This window comes from Nerophis ophidion, linkage group LG14, assembly GCF_033978795.1.
Source record: "Nerophis ophidion isolate RoL-2023_Sa linkage group LG14, RoL_Noph_v1.0, whole genome shotgun sequence".
In the NCBI taxonomy this organism is placed as follows: Eukaryota; Metazoa; Chordata; class Actinopteri; order Syngnathiformes; family Syngnathidae; genus Nerophis; species Nerophis ophidion.
Genome location: NC_084624.1, coordinates 14,149,705 through 14,176,387, shown reverse-complemented (window position 1 = coordinate 14,176,387; position 26,683 = coordinate 14,149,705). Strand labels below are relative to the sequence as shown.

The window sequence follows — 26,683 nt, the reverse complement described above, 5'->3', positions numbered from 1 at the left end:
CACGGAATTTATATAACTAAATATTATGCGTTCGGTATTGTGTGAACTCAGTGTTTTAAAATTGATTGTGTAACAATCTTCTTCCGCTAATCCGAGGTCGGGTCACGGGGGCAGCAGCCCAAGCAGGTAAACCCAGACTCTCTTCTCCCCAGCCACTTCGTCCAGCTCTTCCCGGGGAATCCCAATCCCAATGTGAAACAGGTCTTATTTTTGATCATGTTATGTTTACATTTTTGGACATTCAGTCACGTTTTGCACTTCCTGGTTTTGTTTGTTTCCATAGTAACTCATTAGTTCCCACCTTGTCACGCCCCGTCCCTCAGCTCTCACACCTGTTACTAATTACCACAGCCAGTATTTAAGGTTTTTACTTTCTGTCCATCAGTCTGGGAACTTTGCCTTCAAGCCTTCACGCACCCTATCCTTGCTGCATCTCCTTCATGTCCTCGTCCATAGATCCATGTCATGTAAGTTGTTGTATATAATTCATAGTTTAATGCTTTTGTGCTAAGTCCTTTTGTTTATGTCCATAGTTCATTCATGCCATCGTGCAAGTGTTTTTGTTTTCCTGTTTGTATTTTTGTAGCCAAGTTTTGTACCTCCTTGTGAGGGCCCTTGGTTTGTCTATTTTTTTATTATAGTGTTTAAATAAACAAACATGTACTTACACTCTCGTCTGGCTCGTGCCAATCATCCTTTGCGTGGAAGAAGCAAAACCAATCCATGTCCAGGTGTGACACCCAGGCCATCCGGAAGACATGGTGGACCCGGACTTAAACAAGTTGAAAAACTTATTCGGGTGTTACCATTTAGTGGTCAATTGTACGGAATATGTACTGGACTGTGCAATCTACCAATAAAAGTATCAATCCAATCAATCAATCAATCAAATATGTCCTGGGTCTTCCTCGTGCCCGAAACCACTTCATCTGGCTCTTCTCGATGTGGAGGAACAGCAGCTTTACTTTTGAGCTCCTTATTTTTTTTTAACATGCCTCAAATTCCTCAGTTTGGAATTTGGGACATGCTCTCCCTGGTTGAGGTGGGCGGGGCGGGGTTTGGTGGTTGCAGGGGTGCATATTTTAGCGTAGTGCTGCAAGGGGTTCTGGGTATTTGTTCTGTTGTGTTTTTGTTGTGTTACGGTGCGGATGTTCTCCCGAAATGTGTTTGTCATTCTTGTTTGGTGTGGATTCAGTGTGGCGCATACGTTGTTAATATAATTATATACATTCATTGTTTTGTATATCAGCAAAAATATTACAATAAAAATAACAGATGATAAAATCTATTAAATAAAAGTTTTAAAAAGTTAAAAGTTGTTTATACGGTCACCCTCAGTGTGACCTGCACGGCTGTTGACCAAGTATGCTTGCATTCACTTGTGTGTGTGAAAAGGCGGCACGCAAAGGCAGTACCTTTAAGGTTTTTTGGCGCTCTGTACTTCTACCTATGTCCGTGTACATAGCGGCGTTTCAAAAAGTCCTAAATTTTACTTATTGAAATCGATACCGATCATTTCCGATATTACATTTTAAAGCATTTATCGGCCGATTATATTGGCAGTTCCGGTATTAAATTTGAATCCAACTATTTTTATTGACTTTTTCAAATAGACCGAAAAAAGTGCAAGTCGAAACAGTCAGTAAATTCTTCACACCCTTTCCCTCCGATATTACATTTTAAAGCATTTATCGGCCGATGATATCTGCAGTCCGATATTATCGGACATCCCTAGAAAGTTAAAAGTTGTTTATAGGGCCACCCTCAGTGTGACCTGTATGGCTGTTGACCAAGTATGCCTTGCATTCACTTAGGTCCTGGGTCTTCCCCGTGGCCTCCTACCGGTTGGACGTGCCTTAAACACATCCCTAGGGAGGCGTTCGGGTGGCATCCTGACCAGATGCCCGAACCACCTCATCTGGCTCCTCTCGATGTGAAGGAGCAGCGGCTTTAATTTGAGTTCCTCCCGGATGGCAGAGCTTCTCACCCTATCTCTAAGGGAGACCCCCGCCACACGGCGGAGGAAACTCATTTCGGCCGCTTGTATCCATGATCTTATCCTTTCGGTCATGACCCAAAGCTCATGACCATAGGTGAGGATGGGAACGTGGAACGACCGGTAAATTGAGAGCTTTGCCTTCCGGCTCAGCTCCTTCTTCACCACAACGGATCGGTACAACGTCCGCATTACTGAAGACGCCGCACCGATCCGCCTGTCGATCTCACGATCCACTCTTCCCTCACTCGTGAACAAGACTCCGAGGTTCTTGAACTTCTCCACTTGGGGCAGGGTCACCTCCGCAACCCGGAGATGGCATTCCACCCTTTTCCGGGCGAGAACCATGGACCATTTTAATCCAACTCTTTTTATTGACTTTTTCAAATAGACCGAAAAAAGTGCAAGTCGAAACAGTACAATTTTAAAGTCTGAAAATTCTTCACACCCTTTCCCTCCGATATTATATTTTAAAGCATTTATCGGCCGATAGTATCGGCCGTTCGATATTATCAGACACCCCTAGAAATCAGTTTATAAAAAAAAATAGTGTATGACAAATGTGTGTACAAAAACTCAGTGTAAAACAATTTATTGTTCAATCAATCAAAGTTTATTTATATGACCCTAAATCCCGAGTGTCTCAAAGGGCTGCACAGGCCACAATGACATCCTCGGCTCAGATCCTACATGAGGGTATAGAAAAAACTCAACCCAATGGGAGACAATGACAAACCTTGGAGGGGACTGCGTGTTTTTGGACCAGTTGATCTGCTGTCTCTCTTTTCTGCTCTTGCCCCTAACTCCTGCGTAAAGACATTATTCGTTGACCACGGATCAGATTCAAAGTTGGGGTCCAGGAAGGACCAATCTTCTTTGCGTCAGTCGGTGTCGTCTCTGCGCTGCTGACTTGTCTCCATTCAAGATGATCCTCTGCTGGTCTCCCAATGGACTGAACTTTCACATGAAGTCAATACCCGGGGTTAACACTCCTTGGGCATCAGTTGGTGACGTCTCTGTGCCCCAACGTGTCTACCTGCAAGAGGACCCCCTGCTGGCCCCACTATGGACTGGACTCTGACATTATTAACTGTATCCACTCGGCATCCATTGCACTGGTTACCCATCTGCGGTCCCTTCCAAGGCTCCTCGTTGTTCCCATTGGGTTGAGGTTTTTTTTGCCCTGATGTGGGATCTGAGCTGTGAGTTGTGGCTTGTGGAAGCTTTTGAGACATTTGTGATTAAGGGCTGCATAAGTAAACTTTAATTGATTGATTGATTGAACTATGGACAATAAAACACTGACTTTGATTGATTGACTGATTTAACTATGGACAGTAAAACACTGAATATTGAGAACTGCAGATGATCTCCTTGATCGACATCTTTTATAAACCCAGCAAGAGCAACAAAGATGCGACAAACCCGGCAAAACATAAACGCCAAGGGTAAAAAACATCCACATAGTCGATATAATGTCACTGTTCTGCAGTTGTCGTAGAATCTGCCTCCATTTGACGATCAGGTTTGTCGGGAAGTCCTGTGGGGAGTGCTCAGAGAGTATGGGGTATCGGACTGACTGATTGTGGCGGTCCGCTCCCTGTATGATCAGTGTCAGAACTTGGTCCGCATTGCCGGCAGTAAGTCGGACACGTTTCCAGTGAAGGTTGGACTCCGCCAAGGCTGCCCTTTGTCACCGATTCTATTCATAACTTTTATGGACAGAATTTCTAGGCGAAGTCAAGGCGTTGAGGGGATCCGGTTTGGTGGCTGCAGAATTAGGTCTGCTATTTGCAGATGATGTGGTTCTGATGGCTTCATCCGACCAGGATATTCAGCTCTCACTGGGTTCGCAGCCGAGTGTGAAGCGACTGGGATGAGAATCAGCACCTCCAAGTCCGAGTTTATGGTTCTCGCCCGGAAAAGGGTGGAGTGCCATCTCCGGGTTGGGGAGGAGACCTTTCCCCAAGTGCGGGAGTTATAGTACCTCGGAGTCTTGTTCACGAGTGAGGGAAGAGTGGATCGTGTGATCGACAGGCGGATCGGTGCGGCGTCTTCAGTAATGCGGACGCTGTATCGATCCGTTGTGGTGAAGAAGGAGCTGAGCCGGAAGGCAAAGCTCTCAATTTGCCAGTCGATCTACATTCCCATCCTCACCTATGCTATGGTCATGAGCTTTGGGTTATGACCGAAAGGACGAGATCACGGGTACAAGCGGCCGAATTGAGTTTCCTCCGCCGGGTGGCGGGGCTCTCCCTTAGAGACAGGGTAAGAAGCTCTGCCATCCGGGAGGAACTCAAAGTAAAGCCCCTGCTCCTCCACATGGAGAGGAGCCGGATAGGGTGGTTCGGGCATCTGGTCAGGATGCCACCCAAACGCCTCCCTAGGGACGTGTTTCGGGCATGTCCGACCAGTAGGAAGCCACGGGGAAGACCCAGGACACGTTGGGAAGACTATATCAGCTGGACGAAGTGGCTGGGGAGAGGAGAGTCTGGGCTTCCCTGCTTAGGCTGCTGCCCCCGCGACCCGACCTCGGAAGAAGAAGATGGATGGAAGGATATCAGGTTTTTTTGCCCTGTAAACAAGCCCCGTCAACTCTGTTCATACCTGGTCTCCAAGAAGTAAAACAAAAATACAAAATTTTTCAGCACTGAATTTTTTTGGACTGAATTTTTATCTATAGATTTTTAAACAATTAATTTTTTACACTGAATTTTTATACAATGATTATTTTTTTTTTACACTGAATGTTTTTTCAATGAAATTGTCAGCATAATTGGATTCAGTTCACCAAATTCAAAGGCAAAAAACGGAGTTACCGGATTTTCCGAATTATAATGCACACTTTAAATAATTTGTCTTCCCTCAAAACTCGACAGTGCGCCTTAAAACCCGGTGCACCTAATAAATGCATTTTTGCTCACCGACCTCCAAACTATTTTATTTGGTACATGGTGTAATGATGATTATGACCAGTAGATGGCAGTCAAACATAAGATATGTGTAGACTGCAATATAATGGCAGTCACACACAAGATATTAACCTGTAGACTGCAATATCTCTCAAGTAAACACCAACATTTTATATGCCATCCATCCATTTTCTACCGCTTGTCCCTTTTTGTGGTCACGGGGGGTCTCTGGAGCCTATCACAGCTACAATCGGGCGAAATGGGGGGGAGCGTACACCCTGGACAGGTTGCCACCTCATATATCTTACTTTATATGTACCTTATATGTTCCCATGAAAATATAGAACACACGGCGCTCAAAAATTTCCTCAAAATGTTTTAGTACGACTTTGGTAAGCTATGAAGCCGCACTGCTTGATGGATTGTCCTGTGCTTCAACATACAAGTATTATTATGGGGTGTGTATAAGATAAGACATTAACTGCCGTTTTGTCTTGCAATATTATGCAAAAGATACTTTTCTTACCTTCTGGTACCTGCTGATCTGTATTTGGGATCTGCATAAATCCTGAAAAATTGTGCGCACCCGCCTTTGTAGTCGATAAGCTTCTTATTTTTCTCTTATCTTTTAGTTAAAAGATATTCATCCTCAGCTGTTGCCATTTCTAATATAAAGTAGTGTAAAGTTCTTACTTGTATCTGTCGGTAAACTGGCCATGAAAGCGCTAAAACATACCGGTGTGGTGAGTTTATATTATTCACCCCAGGAACTTTACCTATTAGAGAGTTCTTGTTGGACGTTTTTTTTTACGGGACACGTTTCCGGCGAATGAGGAGATGCTCCTCCGTTATTGATTTACGTAAAGTCTTCATTAAACAGTTAGCGCCATCTTTTGATACTTCCACTCCCGTCTTTGAACGCTACACCGCTGCAACAAAGATGACGGGGAGAAGACGCCGCCGAAGGTGTGTCACGTAAATGAGACCGCACACAAAACGGCGCATACGGAAGCGACTGTCAGAAAGCGTGTGGGGAGGCGTGGCTGGCAGACCGACAGCGAGGCAGAGTACGCCGGGACCGGCGCCTAATTGAACGGCAGGTGCGTGGATCGCGGCGAATGGTCCCCCCGAAAGTGATGACGATTGTGATGACCATTGTGATGAAGATTGGGACGAAGAGTGTGATGAAGATCGGGACGAAGATGTTGAAGAAGGAAAAGAAGAAGAAGAAAGACAAGAAGACAAAAAAGACAAGAAAGACAAGAGCAAAGAAAAAGAAGAGAAAGACAAACAAGTAGACAAAGAAAAATAAGAAGATAAAGACAAAGAAGATCTCCCCTACTAACCCACCAGTGCCTCCATGGAAATGCCCGCCTTTACCTCAAAGAACTACTCACCTCCAAATCCTACACACGACACCTACGCTCCAAATAGGCTAACCTCCTCCCACCTCCGAGGACAACGCTACGAACTATGGGAGACCGGGCTTTCTGCTCCACTGCTGCCAGTCTGTGGAACGCGCACCCTGACCACCTGAGGGCACCACAGACTGTGGAGGCTTTTATAAAAGGCTTAAAAACCCTTCTTTTAAAAAAAAACCTTTTTATAGATATATGCATACTAGTTCTAGCTATTAGTCTGTTATAGTTTTTATTATCTATTTGTTTTTGTTATTATTAATTTATTTTTTATTACACTATAGCACTTTGAGGTGGTTTGCTCAATGTAAAGTGCTTTTTACATATAAAATCCATTATTATTATAATTATTATTATTATAATTATAATTATAAGATAAGGAGGAAGAACAAGAACAAGTGAAAAGCAAGCGGAAGAGCAACCAGTGGGATGAAGAGCTGAAAAGTGACCCGGCGTGCACAAAGGCTTATAGAAAAATAAAGCAAAGGCACAACCTGCTCTACAGTGAGAGACTGTCAGAAAGCGGCTTGAAGATGATCTGTAAAACATAATCTATGCTTCATTTTGACCAAAGAACCTCCATGTTATGTAGACCCCAAGGAAGTGTTTTCCATCTAGAAAAAAATAAAATAAAAATATGACTCCTTTAATGCGCCGTATAATCCGATTCATTTTATATATGGACAAAGATTGAAGCGAGACCATTCATCTGCAGTTTTTGGAATAAAGTTCCGGGAGACTCACGAGTTTCAGTGCCCCAGGGAAACTATTCTCCCAATTTCACTAAACAAGAATGACGAACACATTTCTGGAGAACACCCGCACCGTAACACAACAGAACAAATATACCCAGAAGCCCTTGCAGCACTAACTCTTCCAGGATGCTACAATATATACCCCCCACTACACCTCCCCCCCACATCAACCCCGCCCACCTCAACCTCCTCAACCTCCACCTCAACATAAACACAACAGAACAAATACCCAGAACCCCTTGCAGCACTAACTCTTCCGGGACACAACAATATACACCCCACCGTACCCCGCCCACCTCAACCTCCTCATGCTCTCTCAGGAAGAACATGTCCCAAATTCCAAACTGCTGTTTTGAGGCACGTTCAGAAAAATAATGCACTTTGTGACTTCAATAATAAATATGGCAGTGCCATGTTGACATTTTTTTTCCATAACTTGAGTTGATTTATTTTGGAAAACCTTGTTACAATGTTTAATGCATCCAGCGAGGCATTATAACAAAATTAGGCATAATAATGTGTTAAATCCATGACTGTATATATCGGTATCGGTTGATATCGGAATCGGTAATTAAGAGTTGGACAATATCAGAATATGGGCAAAAAAGCCATTATCGGACATCTCTAAAAAGTAATCTGAATGTGAATTTAATTACAGTATTTCAAAACAACAGTGACAGTTATTAGTGATAACATACAGAATTTTATTAATGTAGATTATCTATTGTGTCCAGTGGCATACTACAATTATGTAGAAATAAGAAGGGAAAATCAATAAATGTTGCCTATCAATCCCAATTATTATGAAAGACATGAAGAGGGATGGATTTGTTTTAAAATGCATTCTAATTATTAAATCAACGTAAAAGTCAGCTTATACCAGAGCCAACGGGAGCCCATAAAATCCGATAAAAAAACATTGAAAAAGTGCCAACAATGCTTAATTTACATGTATTAAAAGTATTTGTATTGGCGATGTAATCACTCCCGTGTGTGCCCACAGTATTGTTTACATCTTCGTACTCGAAGATCACTGTCTGCTGTTTCCTCGCTTCCTTGCTCTCTGTAAGTACATTGCAGATCATAAATCATGCCTCTCACATGGAAAGTAGATAATCCCAAAAGTTGGTACACTTTGGCCGCCATTTAGGACCTAGAACTGGCGGGAACAACGCGAAAAGTGCTCGTTACCCTCCCATCCCGTTTCCACACGAGTATTATGAGTAATTCTTCATCTATATGAAAATAAATGAACTTCCCAGCAGTCTGCATTTAACGACAGCAGACCTTGCACAGTAAGTGATGTTTTCTTATGTCCGTCGGCTCTCATAAAGTCTGCCGTGAGCAGAAACCATCCATCCATTTCCTACCGCTTGTCCCTTTTGGGGTCGCGGCGTTGCCAATCAACCTATCCCCAGGTGCATTTCTTTGGAGGTGGTAGGAAGTCGGAGTACCCGGAGGGATCCCACGCAGTCACGGGGAGAACATGCGAACTCCCCACAGAAAGATCCCGAGCTTGGGATTGAACCCAGGACTATTCAAGACCTTTGTATTGTGAGGCACATGCACTAACCCCCTGTTCCACCGTGCTGCCGAGCAGAAATCAGTGATGAAGAAAAACATAATAATAACGAGGCGCCTTTGCTTAAAATGATCAAAATACTTAAATATTATTTGTTATTATAAATGTGCTTATAACAAATATACTCACTGTATATAAAACCCTAACAGTGGGGTCGGGATGTTTTTTTAGGCGCTCTATAATCAGAATTGAACATGCTCCCATAGGCTCTATTTTAAGCGGACTTTTGATCAAATTTATTTACTACAATATTCCTCCAAACGTTGCAGTTGTTGTGGCATGAGACATAGGGAAGATATTTCACTGGCAGTAGAAGGTGAGGACATTTTCCTGGTTTCCTCTGACCAACAAGACTGGAGGCTTCAAGTCACGGGACAGGACTTCCAGCCATGCCAGGTAGAGAACTCTGGGGCACACCGCTCTACTCCTCACGGGCATGGTGCTGCCAGGATGGACATCAACAACATGTGTTAAGTCGTATGAATACACACAAACATTGGTATACTCACATGACAATCAGTGCAGCCTCTCTGGAGTAATCCTGCAGAATCTCATTCAGACGAAGTTGACGGAAAGTCTGATGACCAAAGAAATACTGTTTCAGCGTCGGAAGGGTTAAACTCCATTTAATAAAATTATATTTTATGGTGGAGCACATCCGCAGCCCTAATCAACTAGGCAAGCCCCGGTTAGCTGTATATACAAACCCCGTTTCCATATGAGTTGGGAAATTGTGTTAGATGTAAATATAAACGGAATACAATGATTTGCAAATCCTTTTCAACCCATATTCAGTTGAATGCACTACAAAGACAAGATGTTTGATGTTCAAACTGATATATATATATATTTTTGCTAATAATAATTAACTTAGAATTTCCTGGCTGCAACACGGGCCAAAGTAGTTGGGAAAGGGCATGTTCACCACTGTGTTACATCACCTTTTTCTTTTAACAACACTCAATAAACGTTTGGGAACTAAGGAAACTGATCGTTGAATATTTGAAAGTGGAATTCTTTCCCGTTCTTGTTTTATGTAGAGCTTCAGTCGTTCAACAGTCCGGGGTCTCCGCTGTAGTATTTTACGCTTCATAATGCTCCACACATTTTCCATGGGAGACAGGTCTGGACTGCAGGCGGGCCAAGAAAGTACCCGCACTGTTTTTTTTACAAAACCACGCTGTTGTAACACGTGCTGAATGTGGCTTGGCATTGTCTTGCTGAAATAAGCAGGGGCGTCCATGAAAAAGACGGCGCTTAGATGGCAGCATATGTTGTTCCAAAACCTGTATGTACCCTTCAGCATTAATGGTGCCTTCACAGGTTTGTAAGTTACCCATGCCTTGAGCACTAATGCACCCCCATACCATCACAGATGCTGGCTTTTGAACTTTGCGTCGAAAACAGTCTGGATGGTCCGCTTCCCCTTTGGTCCGGATGACACGATGTCGAATATTTCCCCCCAAAAATTGAAATGTGGACTTGTCAGACCACAGAAGACTTTTCCACTTTGCATCAGTCCATCTTAGATGATCTCTGGCAGAGAGAAACCGGCGGCGTTTCTGGATGTTGTTGATAAATGGCTTTCGTTTTTAATAGTAGTGTTGTGGGACATGCGCATTCTGCGTCTCCCTCCGCTGCGAGGCCAACCTGAGGACCCGCTGACAGCGCATTCCAGACACGCCCCCGCACTCATCAAGCGGACCGCGCCCACTCCGCCGCAGCCGGCCGCAATACACACCTGTGAGTGATGACGATGAACTGCTTAAGAGACCAGTGGACCCAGGGATCCTCGCGGGAACTTAGTTCTCTACTGACATTCCGTAAGCTGTAATCCTGCGTTATGCGATCCTGCTTTCCCTGTGATTTTCCCTCTCCATGTTCTCAGTGTGTTTCCTTGTGTCTCCTCCGCAGTGCCCCCCGTTGCCCGGAAAGAGAGCTGTGCGTCTCTCTTCTCTCTCTGGTCTTTGACTGCCTCCCTCTATCCTCGACCCCCCCACTTTGGACTCGGATCTCTTGACGCCCCTCTCAGCCCCACGGACCCCCGCTTGTATCCCGGATCACCTGCCTGTTCCCTTGGACGTTCCTTCGCTCTTGTCAACACGTTGGTAACACACACTTCAGTTAACCTACACACATAGCCTCACAACACATACACTTTTGAATCTATAGTTCAAATTCCATTCCCTTAGTTCGTTTTCTATTGTTTGATTATTATAGATATGTGATTTAATATATATATATATATATATATATATATATATATATATATATATATATATATATATATATATATAAAATCTCTGTACACTACTGACACCTGGTGTTAGTCTGCCGTCATCTCCCTCTGCAATACATAACAAGTAGAGCTTTAACTTGCACTTACAGATCTAGTGACAAACTGCATTTAGTGAAAGTGGTTTTCTGAAGTGTTCCAGAGCCCATGTGGTGATATCCTTTAGAGATTGATGTCGGTTTTTGATACAGTGCCGGCCGGGGGATCGAAGGTCACGGTCATTCAATGTTGGTTTCAGGCCATGCCGCTTACGTGGAGTGATTTTTCCATATTCTCTGAACCTTTTGATGATATTATGGACCGTAGATGTTGAAATCCCTAAATTTCTTGCAATTGCACTTTGAGAAACGTTGTTTTTAAACGGCTTTACAATTTGCTCACGCAGTTGTGGACATCCTTTCTTGTGAAAGACTGAGCATTTTTTGGGAAGCTGTTTTTATACCCAATCATGGCACCCACCTGTTCCCTGTGGGATGTTCCAAATAAGTGTTTGATGAGCATTCCTCAACTTTATCAGTATTTATTGCCACTTTTCCCAACTTCTTTGTCACGTGTTGCTGGCATCAAATTCTAAAGTTAATGATTATTTGCACAAAAAAAAATGTTTATCAGTTTGAACATCAAATAAGTTGTCTTTGTAGCATATTCAACTGAATATGGGTTGAAAATGATTTGCAAATCATTGTATTCCGTTTATATTTACATCTAACACAATGTCCAACTCTTATGGAAACGAGGTTTGTATAACAATTAGCAGCTCATATCCAGAATAGCTGGGGCACTGGTACGGGTCAGTCCAGGTAGCACAGTAATTTTGGTGTGAAAGTACTTTTTGACAACTACAAGGAAACATTTCTGAATAATCTAGCTTCATTTGTCTTGTCTCATTAGTGTTTTTAAAAATGCGTGTCTGGTTCTATACCTTGGCCTTGTTCCTCTCCAGATCCTGCTCTGTGATCTCCCAGGGTTCCATCTCTTCTCTTGATGGATCCGAATCACTTTCGCTCTGTGCTTTGGCGTCCCGCTTGAAGGAACTCAGCATAATGTCAAAGTGGTGAATGCTGGGAACGATCCAAGATTGTCAACAAAAACGATGAGATGAATACCTGAATGTATCCATTTCTATGTATTTTTTCGTCATGTGGTCAACATGCTTACTTTCTAAGCTGAGGTTTTTGATGGAGGTCAGGAAGCACTTCAACATCGTGGAAACCGAGGCGGAACTTTTTGATTAATGTCAACACCCTGGAAAATATGACATCTTTACTGAGAGATGAAAATACAATATTATAGTGATACAGTATACACAGTATAATGTCTTGCTTTGATATAATTTGCATTGATACGGTTTCAAAAATGCCCTTACTCTTTATTTTTCACTCCATACAAAGATGACTTTGCATGGTGGTTTACTTAAGCACTGTTATCCTCAAAAACTGCACACACACACTGTTTACACACCTGAGCAAGCACGACAACTACCCAGAGTTACGAAAGACACGGGCCAGCAGGCTCAAGTCATTGATACAACGTCTATTATACAAACCCCGTTTCCATATGAGTTGGGAAATTGTGTTAGATGTAAATATCAACGGAATAAAATGATTTGCAAATTCTTTTCAACCAATATTCAGTTAAACAGGTACACCCCTTTGTCCACAACTGCATGAGCAAATAGTCAAACAGTTTAAGAACAACGTTTCTCAAAGTGGAATTGCATGAAATTTAGGGATTTCAATATCTACGGTCCATAATATCATCAAAAGGTTTAGAGAATCTGGAGAAATCACACTGAATGACTTTGACCTTCGATCCCTCAGACGGCACTGTATGAAAAACCGACATCAATCTCTAAAGGATATCACCACCTGGGCTCAGGAACACTTCAGAAAACCACTGTCACTAAATACAGTTGGTCGCCACATCTGTAAGTGCAAGTTAAAGCTCTACTATGCAAAGCGAAAGCCATTTATCAACAACATCCAGAAACGCCGCTGGCTTCTCTGGGCCCGAGATCATCTAAGATGGACTGATGCAAAGGGGAAAAGTGTTCTGTGGTCTGACGAGTCCACATTTCAAAATGTTTTTAGAAATATTCGACATCGTGTCATCCGGACCAAAGAGAAAGCGAACCACCTAGACTGTTTTCGACGCAAAGTTCAAAAGCCGGCATCTGTGATGGTATGGGGGTGCATTGGTGCCCAAGGCATGGGTAACTTACACATCTGTGAAGGCACCATTACATACATACAGGTTTTGGAACAACATATGCTGCCATCTAAGCGCTGTCTTTTTCACGGACGCCCCTGCTTATTTCAGCAAGACAATGCCAAGCCACATTCAGCACGTGTTACAACAGCGTGGCTTCGTAAAAAAAAAGCGGGCAGGTACTTTCCTGGCCCGCCTGCAGTCCAGACCTGTACATATATGTTTTTTAATATTGACTTCTAAACAACGTAGCAAAATATTTGCATTGGTAAATCGAGACAACGTTGACGTCTAACGCTGGATCCACGTCATTGTCTAGGAAATATCCTAATTTCAATGTCAAATCGACATCACCGTTGCGATCCATTGCTCGGATCGTTCTATGTTGTAGTTTTGGTTGTTTTCTGTATCACATTTTGGTAGTTTGACTCCTTAGTTCCTGTTTTTAGTCTGTTTCCATAGCTACGTATTATTTTCACCTGCCGTGGTTTCAAGACGCACACCTGGTTCTGTTAATCACCATCCTATAAAAGCCAGCCTTTTCTGTTCAGTCTTTCTGGGATCCTAGTTTGCAATCATGCAACAGTGACAACTCGTATGTATTTTCTCGTTAGCTTTCAGGCTACGCATTTTTTTCTCGCTAGCTTTCACGCTACGCCTTTGTTTTTATTCTAGCTCTCATGCTTATGATTTGTTTTCCCTGTTGTGTGCCTTCGTGCCTAGTTGTTAGTGTTTCTGTTCGTTTTCCTAGCTCCCACGCTAGCTCCCTTTGTTTGCCTTTTCTGTTTAGCCCCAGTTTTTTTTGTTGTTAACCTGCTTTTGTTACTTAAATAAATTCATTAGATCTTACCTTTCATGTGTTCATGTCGACACATCCTCGGAGGAACACAGTCGTAATAGTCACAGCCTGACTTTGAATAATGTCGTCAAAAAAAGTGTCAACGACAGGACCTAGGTCAACAATTTTTCAACGTTTTTTTTATGTCTTGTTTCTGCTAGGGAAGGACACTTCGTGCAGTTGGAAGAAATCTATGACTTTTGCTCCTTGTTCAAATACATTACATCACAGTCAGTGGATATACTTGCAAGTTAACTTTAATAATTTAATTAGCTGCTCTTTAAATTCAGTCTCCTAAGTAATCCAACTGTATCTGGGATGTTAGATCAAAGGTAATAATCCATCCATCCGTCCATTTTCTACCGTTTATTCCCTTCGGGGTCGCTGGAGCCTATCCCAGCTGCATTCGGGCGGAAGGCGGGGTACACCCTGGACAAGTCGCCATCTCATCGCAGGGCCAACACAGATAGACAGACAACATTCACACTCACATTCACACACTAGGGCCAATTTAGTGTTGCCAATCAACCTATCCCCAGGTGCATGTCTTTGGAGGTGGGAGGAAGCCGGAGTACCCGGAGGGAACCCACGCAGTCACGGGGTAAACATGCGAACTCCATGCAGAAAGATCTCGAGCCGGGAATTGAACTCAGGACTACTCAGGACCTTCATATTGTGAGGCACATGCACAAACCCCTCTTCCTCTGTGCTGCTAAGGTAATAATAATAATAATAATAACTATAATGGATTAGATGGGCAGCACGGTGGTACCACACACACACACACAGCCTAGAATGAGGAGGTCAGAGTGTAGGTACAGAGAACATCAGAGGGTAAAATGTGCGAGAAAATGAGAGCAGACAGTGATGACAAACAATGTTGCAACTTTGTGTGGGAACCGCAGGTGCAGAAACACAAAAGAAGAATCCTTGTGGGATGCAGAAACTGGCAGAGAAATGTTCCGTGCAACCTTCATATTGTTGTTACGCAGCCAGCGTTTGTGGGTCTGATGGACCCGTTGCATTTTGTGGGATTTAATGCCTCACAATCAAACACTTTTATGTTAAAATACTGAACAGATATTTACCTTATCCCAATAAACATTTGTTCAGTTTGATTGTGAGGGAGTAAAAGCCACAAAATGCAACGGGTCCATCAGAACCACAAACGCTGGCTGAGTAACAACAATAGGAACATTACACAAGGGTTAAAACACCTCTTTTTGAGGGTGTTTCAGTGTTATAATTTCACCTTTATCTATAGTTTTCAGGCCAAAATGGGTCCGCTCTCCCTTTTCCATCTACACACTGGGTCTGCTTGTAAGTACTCTGTGATTGTGCACTGCCGAATATGCTTGTCTGCTTGCAAAACCAGCAGTGTCATGAAATGACGACGCACCGTCTTGCCCTGGAACCGATACTAATCAAACAGAGTCTAGTACCATTTGTGATTCATTATACCGTACAACCACTATGTGTTATTAGAAGTATTGGAATTCAGATGTAAATTTACAAGCAAATGTCAGTTTCTCTTGTGATTATTTCGACAACCGTGTCTGTTGATTGTCAGCCAGCCCGAGTGTTGTTGAGATAAACGGGTTGCACTGTAATATTTCAGATATGGTGCTGCCATTAAACCCCCATAATGTTGACATTAGGATATTATTATTATTATTAGGGATGTCGGATAATATCAGACTGCCGATATAATCTGTCGATAAATGCTTTGAAACGTAATATCGGAAGCTATCGGTATCGGTTTCAAAATGATCAGTATTGGTTTCAAAAATTAAAATTCATGACTTTTTAAAATGCCGCAGTGTACACGGACATAGGGAGAAGTCCAGAGCGCCAATAAACCTTAAAGGCACTGCCTTTGCATGCCGGCCCAGTCACATAATATCTACGGCTTTTCACACACACACAAGTGAATGCAAGGCATACTTGGTCAACGGCCATACAGGTCCCACTGAGGGTGGCCGTATAAACAACTTCAAGACGGTTACAAATATGCGCCACACTGTGAACCCACACCAAACAAGAATGACAAACAGATTTCGGGAGAACATCCGCACCGTAATACAACATAACAAGGAGAATCCCTTGCAGCACTAACTCTTCCGGGACGCTACTATATACACCCCCTCTACCACCAACCCCCCCCCCCCCCCCCCCCCCCACATCTTCCGAATTTGGAGGTCTCAAGGTTGGCAGGTATGTATGAAGGCCAGCATGGACGAATAGAACAGACAAGCCATTGTAATGTCTGCTCGCGGAAAAACGAAAATCCTAATCTACGATTTGACTACTTTGAATGGACTTGACGCTGCAACAACAGCAAGGAGAAAACATCCTCCATCTCCCGGATTCGGAGGTCTCAAGGCTGGCAAGTATGGTCTACGCCCAGGTCTGGCGTAGAGTTACTCCCCTTACAAGAATCTCGTTCCTCTTGATCCGTGGTATATCATTTTGAAATTGTTTTATCTTCTCGTGGGTTAAGAAATATGACAGAACCCCTTGCGGCACTAACTCTTCCTTGTTGCCCTCTACCCTGTTGTTGAGATAAACAGGTTTCACTGTATATTTTCCATATAAGGTACTACCATTAAAAATATTGGGCTTTAGCACTCATAATGTTGACATTAGGATATTATTATTATTATTATTATTAATATGATATAATATGAAGTCCAATGAGTAATCCGAGCGCTTACTCCTCTTTCCGCTCCTCTTTGCTGCAACTTCCTCCGCCCACAAACACTCGAACTGTACATTTGGCCCAGCGCTTCCTGCGGGTGAGCAGGTAAGGCAGCAGCAGGGTGAGGCCTGAAAGGCACACAGAAATGATGAGGAAACATGGTAAGCTGGATTTAAAAAAGCATGAACGCACCTCCATCATCAGACAGCCAGTACACGTCGATTGTCTTCTCTCCTTGCTTTTGTCGGAACAATGTTCTGGCTTGAACCGCCGAAGCTGCAAACAACAAGTGTGTCATATTACCGTATTTTCCATTAGAGTAGACCAGACGAGGTGTTTCTAGAACAAGGGTGTCAAACGTACGGCTCGCGAACAGGTTTTGTCCGGCCTGTGGGATGAGTTTGCTAAGTGTAAAAAATAACCTGAAATTTTTGAATGAAAAAAAGCTGTTCTAAATGTGTCCACTAGATGTCACAATAGCAATTATTTGAATCTTTGTAGATGTATATATGATATAGATGTATGTATATATATATATATATATATATATATATATATATATATATATATATATATATATATATATATATATATATATATATATATATATATATATATATATATATATATATACTGTTACGTGTACGTTTGACCCGGTCTTCTGCCAGGTCACCTCCCAGAATGGTTCGATGACACATAAGCTGGTTATAAATGAATCCCAGGCAGAGTTGCTCATTTTGATATTTTATTACCAATGCCTTGGGAGATCAATCTAGATACAACAACCTTTCAATCGCATTGCCCAAACATTCTACGGAAGCGCTGTTTCCTTCAAAATCTCTCTCTCTCTCGCCCCCGCCATATATATATATATATATATATATATATATATATGTATATATAAATGTAAGAATGTGGGATTTACAATATTAACTATGAACGATAAAACACTGAATATTGACAACATATAAACGTCACACCCCCTCTCGATCGATATATTTTACAATCAACGAAACTTAACAAAAATGCAACAAACACATCGAAATATAAACGTGAAGGGTAACAAAAGAAAAAAACCCCACCATGTACAGTATATGTATATATATATATATATATATATATATATATATATATATATATATATATACACATACACACACATATATATATACATATATATGTATGTATATATATATATATATATATACATATACATATATATATATATATATATATATATATATATATATATACATATAGATAGATAGATAGATGGATCGATTGATCGATAGATATAGATAAGACAGACATAGAAAAATGAGCACTATATAGACATTTCAAAATAACTCACGCACGCACACACAATCAGTGATTGCGGTCTCTTTAAAAGACTCAACTCACACAATGGTAATGCTTTTTCTGCTACTACAAGATGCCGCAGATCGTGCCCTGGGGAGGGAGCGCATGTTTCACGACCATGTAGACCTATTTGCCCAAAATGACAAATATTTATTCGAACCCTTTAGGCTACCACAGCAGTCCCCCCTTTCTTAAACTTACGTTTTGACATTTTGTATTTCCCCTGCGAGATAAAACGAATTTCTCTTCTGTAATCTGTTTATATTGTCTCTGTGTGTTTGAAGTTTGGCTTTTCCTCCGGAAATGTGCCCTCATATGGGTAATTAAGAGTGTTTACCTATGCATATTGGGCAAATAAGGGCGTGTTTATATGCAAATTATGGTAGACACGCACGTGCTAACCATTTGGCATTCAGCAACTAAAGAACAACAGGTGGGAACAATTGAGCCGTTTAAGAACACGTCATGCATTTGAATAGACTCCTCTGAGGAAATCACTTAGAAATAAAGATGAGAGGAAAAGATAGGAACCTATTGCTGAATGGGGTATCACTAGAGGACGACAAGCAGCCAAACATGCTACTCAGCCCTAAATTGTACTACTTGTAAAATGAAGTGTTTATCAGCATCACACAACATGCATTGCTCCAGGTAGTACACACTACTACTACAGTACTATGTAGAACATTTGCATACATTCACTGATGTTGTGAAATCCAGACGGTTTATATGTGGTGTTTATACACTCAGGTCCTTCTTCAAAGCCTGGATTGACTGCAGACAAAAAAAATCAGGTTAAAATACACAGGTGTTTTACATTGTAGTTCAGTTCACGATGATTTGATTTGTGGCTCTCACCATGCGACTGATGTGAAACGTCCAGTCGCTCTCTCATTCTCAGGACACACACACCGTACTGAAGATCGAATGCATCCCTGAAATCAGCAAATATATCAATATCATGACACTAAAAGACTTGAGATTGAGTTGAAACACGAAGACGACACTCACTGCAGTATTGCGATGTAACTGTATGCCGCCTGAGGGGAGTCACTCAGCCAGTCTGACTTGAAACCCATTAGCAAGACGTTCGGCCGGATTCTACCCAAACCTGCACCCTGGAGTTCAAAAGTCCTCTCATTAGCATTCAACATATTTGAATGAATGAATGAATGGTTTATTTTGAGCCATGCAAACAAAACAAGAGAATGACATAAAATACAAAAGAAATATATAGATACATTATTTTTACACCTACATTGAAAACATTACATGTGACTAATCTTTTGTAGATGTCAAGATTGGCTCAAAAGGGAGTGGGAAGAAGTAAACTTATTACGTCCCACCCCCATACATATACAATATATATATATATACAATATATAATACAATAATATATATAATATAATTCAATTCAGTGGTTGCTGCTATATATTGTCTATATAAAATACATTTAAATTCACACACACTTACATACATACATATGTACACACATATGTACACAACACACACATATACACACACACATATATACAATTTATATATATATACATAAATATATATATATATATATATATATATATATATATATATATACACACACATACATACACATAATCACGTACATACACACATGCATATACCCAAAATACACACACACACACACCTAATATAAATACTATAAATATAATAGTATATATAATATACACTTTTGTCTAAACATTATTAACAGTTTATGGTGCCTATGGGAACAAGCTTTCATTTTGACTGTGATATTAGTGGTTAATAGTGGATCTGTGGCTGTGGAGCTACTGCCCCTGATCAACAGGACCTGAGGACCACTCTTGCTATGTGTCCTATGCTGTGCATTAAAAGAGACGAGGGGAGCCCCCTGCCAGAGGAGTTATCCACGAACATAAGATCCCCCACTCACCTGCCCTGTACTCCAGATAGTGTACTTATTATGTGTCCTATGCTGTGCATTAAAAGAGATCTTCACCCACGAGAAGATAAAACAATTTCAAAATGATATACCACGGATCAAGTGGAACAAGATTCTTGTAAGAGGAGTAACTCTACACCAGACCAGGCCGTAGACCTTACTTGCCAACCTTGAGACCTCCGAATTTGGGAGATGGGGGATGTTTTCAGAACAGTCTGCTCCTGTTGTTGCAGCGTCAAGGCCATTCGAGGGAGTCAAATCGTAGATTAGGATTTTTGTTTATCCATTAACAGACATTACAATGGTTTGTCTGTTCTATTCGTCCATGTAGGCCCTCAGCTGGGGGGGTTGAAGTACGCGGGGTTGGGGGGGCGGGGTTTGTTCTCCCGGGATGCAAACGGATAATTCCGGACCAGGCGTGAATGTAGAAACATATTTATTATTTTAACTCAAGAAATCTTGGCTGGGCATGAGGTAAACAAACATAAACTATGACGTGGAACAAAAGTAAAGTACCAATGATTGTCACACACACACTAGGTGTAGTGAAATTTGTCCTTTGCATTTTGACCCATCCCCTTGATCACCCCCTGGGAAGTGAGGGGAGCAGTGGGCACCAACGGTGCCATGCCCGGGACTCATTTATGGTGATTTAACCCCCAATTCCAACCCTTGATGCTGAGTGCCAAGCAGGGAGGCAATGGGTCCCAGTTTTTTTTATAGTCTTTGGTATGACTCAGCCGGGGTTTGAACTCCCAACCTACCAATCTCAGGGCGGACAATCTAACCACTAGGCCACTGAGTAGGTCAAACAAACAAAACCTACTTGAACACAGCATGAAGCGAACAACATGAACTATGATATCGCGTGAAAACATGCAACGATGCCAGGCGGACTGACTGGCAAAGACAGGCTTAAATAAGGGTCTCTTGATTAGCGCAGGTGCGTGTCCCGAACACCAGAGGCTGTTGAAACTATTAAGTCGGCATGGTAACCAAACCAAACAAGGGTGTCAAAGTTAGAAGTTGACGAACCCCAAGATGCAGAGATGGAGGCAGGCATTGGATATGAAGACATTATTTATTATAAATAATAGAACAAGAACAAACAAAAAGTGGGCGGAATAACAAACTAAGGGAGCTAGCACTGGAAGCTAGAAAACAAAAAGGAACTTTAGCATGGAATCTAGAGGATAGCAAACAGAAAAACTGGAAATAACTAATGGCTGACAAGAACAGCTTACCGCTATGACGACCAGGACAAAATGTAGCACGACAGGTAATAGCTGAAAAGAATCACAGACACGACAAGAGCAACATATGGCAACGACAAGTCCGAATGACAATACAATGATCCAGCAACTGACACAAGACAAAGCAGGTACAAATAGGAGCAGGCTGATTGGCAACAGGTGTGGCCAGGTGCCAATCAGCCAAAGCTGGGGAGGAACACAGCACTCAGTTTTTAAGACAGGAAGCTGACAAAATAAGAGCACTAGACAGGAACTAAAGATAGGAGATACTAAACACAGAGGAAACAGACAAATGCAGCGGAAAAAACTAAAACAGACAAACTGTCTGGGGAAAGCCTGACAAAGGGAGCGCAAACAGGAACTAAAAGAGTCCAAAAAGATAACAAAAACATAATCCAGACCACAGATCATGGCAGTTACTATGGTAATCTAAGTCACAGATTTTTACAAAAAAGTTCTAAGTTATATCAGATATATCAGATTGTAGGTGGGTTTGTTGTTGTTGTTACCCTTCACGTTCATATTTCAATGTGTTTGTTGCATTTTTGTTAAGTTTCCTTGATTGTAAAATATATCGATCGAGAGGGGGTGTGATGTTCATAGGTTGTCAATATTCAGTGTTTTATCGTTCATAGTTAATATTGTAAATCCCACATTCTTAAGTTTCAGGTACAAACACATATATATATATATATATATATATATATATATATATATATACATATATATATATATATATATATATATATATATATATATATATATATATATATATATATATATATATATATATATATATATATATATATATATATATGTGTGTGTGTGTGTACTATTTCGATTGTAGTTATGTTATAATTGAATATCAAAAGTATGAGAAAGTTCGAACTCCTTCCTTGTCTACTTCTGTGACAACCTCTTTGAAATTTTGTAATCAATCAGAAATATCAAGCACTTAAAATTCAAAAATGGATACATGTGGAGAGAGTGTTTTTCCCATCATGCCTCACAATTGATTAAAATGGGTGCAATTTCAAATAGTTTATGGTAGTGGGATGTTTTTTTTTTTTTTTTTAATAATATCCAAAAAGCTCAGTGAGCAGTTTGTGTTACGTGTGACCATGTGTGTTGATTTTTTGTGCTGGCTGATTTTTTTTCCTTTTTCAGTCATGACAAGGAAAGGTTGTTTGGATTGTGTCGTATAAGTAAATGCTGTGCTGGTGCTTTCGAGAAAGTCCACATCATGGTCACTGACCTGCATCACTCATTATAGCCACAGGTTAGAGACAAAGTCCCAACTGTCAGACCTCTGGATAATGAAATGTTTCTTATCGAATACCTGTCCAAAAGAATCACGCCAATTGGCTGCATTTGGACCGCCGGCCGCAGTTTGGGCATCCCTTTACAATACTTTGCATGCTGTTGCAATTCCAAGACATTATATGGCAGTATTTTGTAAACAAGGGTTAGTTCCCATAATCAGAAAGTAGTCTTTGCCATTAAGTTGAGTGTGTCAGTCTTGTCTTTTGTTGAGTCCTACAAAGTGTTTATACTTTAAGTATTGTCCTTATTACACTCCACCTAGGTGTTCATCTTAGTTGGAGTTGGCATTACCCAATTTGAAGGTGTTGAAATGGCCATGTAAAATTGCTAGTGCTAATAGCATGTTAATGGAATGTCCAATGCTAATTAGCATCGAGCTAATGCTTTTTTTCTTACGTCAGATCGTTTATTTTAGGCATGCTTGCTTTGTATGCCAAGTTTCCGACAAAGGAATGAAAATATGTTGCTTTTTTGATTTTTACATGAATTGACGCTCGTAGCATCGACATCGTTTGTAAAAAGTACTGATTTCGGTCCCCATCCCGACCAAGTAACGACATCTCTTGTTAATAAATCTATCATAATGGTAAAATATGTACCAAAAAATTGGGTCCTTAAGCTGCATTTTGGTTCTCTTCTGGTTTACAATATTCATTTGTTCTATTTTTTGTCTTACTGAACAACAACAGCACACTGATTTCATAGCAGAGAGCTCCTATTCGGGAATACATCTTAAAAAAAGGAAGAGAGTTTTCAAGGTCTGGCTTCTCCTTGGCAATAAACCAATTCCTGTCACTCACTTTTTACATGTACGAGGGGAAATCTGTACCAAAGCCACAAAATGATAATACGAATACATGCAGGACTGTCTTATAGTGCTTGAATTCTCATGCAGTTTTTGTATACCTGCAGCAGCATGTTCACTCCTGAGCGGAGGTCCGCAGAAAGCACATTTTTGTAGAAGGACTTGACCTTTCTTTGGTTCAACCACAAAACGTGACTGTCAACGCTTTGCACCAGTGGAGGGAGATTGCCCTGGGGGGAAAAATTGAAACAAAAAAGGTCTCAAAAAACGAATGAGAGATTTAAATTTATAATGTATGGTGTCATGTACTCACGGTGAGCACGTGGCCGCACATCATGAGACTGAGGTTCTTTGTCAAACAGCTGACCAGATCCACAAGAGCCGGCCGACTGCTGGGGGGTCCTGTCAGCACCAAGCACTGTGGTCTGGAGTAGTGTACAGTATATTTGCGACATATTGTAAGGAAAAAAAATATAAGTAACAGGTTTTTTCGCATAGTTTGGCCAGGGGTGCGACTTATACTGTGGAGCGGCTTATGTGTGAAATAATGAGCACATTACCCTAAAATATCAAGTAATTATAATTAAATTATCTATTATTATTACTATTTAATCATTATTATTATTATTTAATTTTTTATTATTTCTAAATTTATTATTATTATTGCTGTTATTGTTACGTAAAATATCAAGTATTATTATTGTTAATACATAATATTATTATTATTATTATTAAATTATTATTGAATTATTTATCATTATCCATCCATCCATCCATTTCTACCGCTTATTCCCTTTGGGGTCGCGGGGTCGCTGGTACCTATTTTAGCTATAATCGGGCGGAAGGCTGGGTACACCCTGGACAAGTCGCCATATTAATTTTATTTAATTATTATTATTATCATTTAACTATTTATTATTTTTACTATTTAATCATTATTATTATTATTAAATTTTTATTATTTATAAATCTATCATTATTATTAAAGTTATTGTTACCATAAAATATCAAGTATTATTATTGTTAATACATAATATTATTAATATTATTATTAATATTATTAAATTATTCTTGAATTATTTATCATTATCCATCCATCCATCCATTTTCTACCGCTTATTCCCTTTGGGGTCGCGGGGGCGCTGGTACCTATTTTAGCTACAATCGGGCGGAAGGCGGCGTACACCCTGGACAAGTCGCCATATTAATTGTATTTAATTATTATTATTATTTAAAAAAAAATATTATTATATTATATTATTATTATTATTACTTAGTTATTTATAATTTATTTCTTCATTTATTATTATGATTAATAATATGATTATTATTACTGTACAATCTCAATAAATATGATTATTATTATATAATATTATTAAATGATTATTTCATGTTTTATTATTATTATTATTTAATTATTATTCTTATATTATAATTATATTATTTTTTTATTATTACTTATTTATTTATGTATTTATTTATTTATTAATTTATTAATATTATGTTTATTAATATTATTATTAAATATTATACACAGACAGCGATTAGGAGTGACTTATTGTTTGGTGAACGTATAGCATGTTCTATATGTTAGAGTTATTTGAATGACTCGTACCATATTATGTTACATTTACATACCAGGCACCTTTTCAGTTCGTTATTTATGCAGCCACCCTCAGGTCACACTGCGTGTTGCATATTTGTAACGTTAACACTGTAACAAATATGCAACACACTGTGTACCCACACCAAACAAGAATGACAAATCGATTTTGAGAGAACATCCACACCGTAACACAACAGAACAAATACTCAGAATCCTTTGCAGCACTAACTCTTCCGGGGCGCTACGATATACACCTCCTTTTACCACCAAACACCCCCCAACCCTGCCACCCCACCTCATGTCCCGAATTCGGAGGTCTCAAGGTTGGCAAGTATGGTTGTGTTCCCAACGAAGAAGTTTGAAATAATCAAGAGATATTTGACAGAATATGGGAGGAGCTTCAGATAAATATGTAAATGCGCATCCAACAAGCACTATTACAACACGATAGGCATTCCTATTGGCAGCTGAGGGCACAGAAGACGGGGACGTTAACGACCTGTAGTTCTTCACATGGTCCTCCACGTGGTTGAGGCCCACACACTGGTTGAGTGCGATGCTGTAGGAGCTGGCCTGCACTGAAGACCCCCAATTCACTGCTGTGGACAAAAGGCGGCAAAATGTCAGCACTTTGCATGTTTTCTGCAGCTTCCTGTTAGGATGTTGTGTAACAATGTACTCACAATTAACCATTCGTACACCGTCATAGGCGCCGATCTTACATTTCTGCCAGTGGGTGCTCGGCATACTTGCCAACCTTGAGACCTCCGAATTTGGTTTATGGTGGGGGAGGAGGAGGGGGGGGGGGGACCAAGAGGCGGATCGAGACGGGACGAGAACAACCACGTAGGTCCCAGAAGAGACTGGAGCGATCAGTACCCGGAGACCTGCAGTGACCCACGGGAGCGACCAAGAGGCGGAGCGAGACAGGACGAGTACGGCCACGTAAGTCCCACGAAAGACTGGAACGACCAGGAAACGGAAACCTGCAGTGACCCACGGGAGTGACCAAGAGGCGGAGAGAGACAGGATGAGTACGGCCACGTAGGTCCCACGAGCGACTGGAGCGATCAGGACCTAGGGACCTGCAGTGACCCACGGGAGCGACCAAGAGGCGGAGCGAGACGGGACGAGTACGACCATGTCGGTCCCACAAGAGACTGGAGCGATCGGGACCCGGAGACCTGCGTTGACCCCACCTGGCAGCGACCAAGAGGCAGAGTGAGACGGGACGAGTACGGCCAAGTAGGTCCCACAAGAGATTGAAGCGTTCGGGACCCTGAGACCTGCAGTGACCCCCAGGAGCGACCAAGAGGCGGAGCGAGACGGGACGAGTACGGCCACGTACGTCCCGCGAGAGACTGGAGCGATCTGGACCTGGAGACCTGCGGTGACCCCTGGCAGCGACCAAGAGGCGGAGCGAGACAGGACGAGTACGGCCACGTAGGTCCCACAAGAGACTGGAGCGATCGGGACCCTGAAACCTGCAGTGACCCACAGCAGCGACCAAGAGGCGGGGCGATACAGGATGAGTACGGCCACATAGGTCCCACGAGAGACTGGAGCGATCAGGACCCGGAGACCTGCGGTGACCCCCGGAGCGACCAAGAGGCGGAGCGAGACGGGACGAGTACGACCACATAGGTCTCACAAGAGACTGGAGCGATCGGGACCCGGGGACCTGCGGTGATC

At 41.5% G+C, this 26,683-nt stretch overlaps 1 protein-coding gene across 1 annotated transcript in view; it reads right to left on the bottom strand.

Annotated features, from left to right (window-relative positions):
- Positions 1–7,761: 7,761 nt before the first annotated feature.
- Positions 7,762–26,683, bottom strand: part of slc12a3 (solute carrier family 12 member 3) — a 95,965-nt gene continuing 77,043 nt past the window's right edge. Inside the window, exons 15-26 of the mRNA XM_061921115.1 lie at positions 25,491–25,590; positions 23,699–23,810; positions 23,487–23,615; positions 19,074–19,180; positions 18,921–18,997; positions 18,807–18,836; positions 16,896–16,979; positions 16,720–16,831; positions 12,118–12,204; positions 11,882–12,020; positions 9,173–9,240; positions 7,762–9,105 (exon numbers count right to left, since the gene is read on the bottom strand). Of these exons, the coding sequence (XP_061777099.1) occupies positions 8,964–9,105; positions 9,173–9,240; positions 11,882–12,020; positions 12,118–12,204; positions 16,720–16,831; positions 16,896–16,979; positions 18,807–18,836; positions 18,921–18,997; positions 19,074–19,180; positions 23,487–23,615; positions 23,699–23,810; positions 25,491–25,590 (1,187 nt within the window). The 3' untranslated portion in view covers positions 7,762–8,963. The remainder of the gene's footprint in view (positions 9,106–9,172; positions 9,241–11,881; positions 12,021–12,117; positions 12,205–16,719; positions 16,832–16,895; positions 16,980–18,806; positions 18,837–18,920; positions 18,998–19,073; positions 19,181–23,486; positions 23,616–23,698; positions 23,811–25,490; positions 25,591–26,683) is intronic.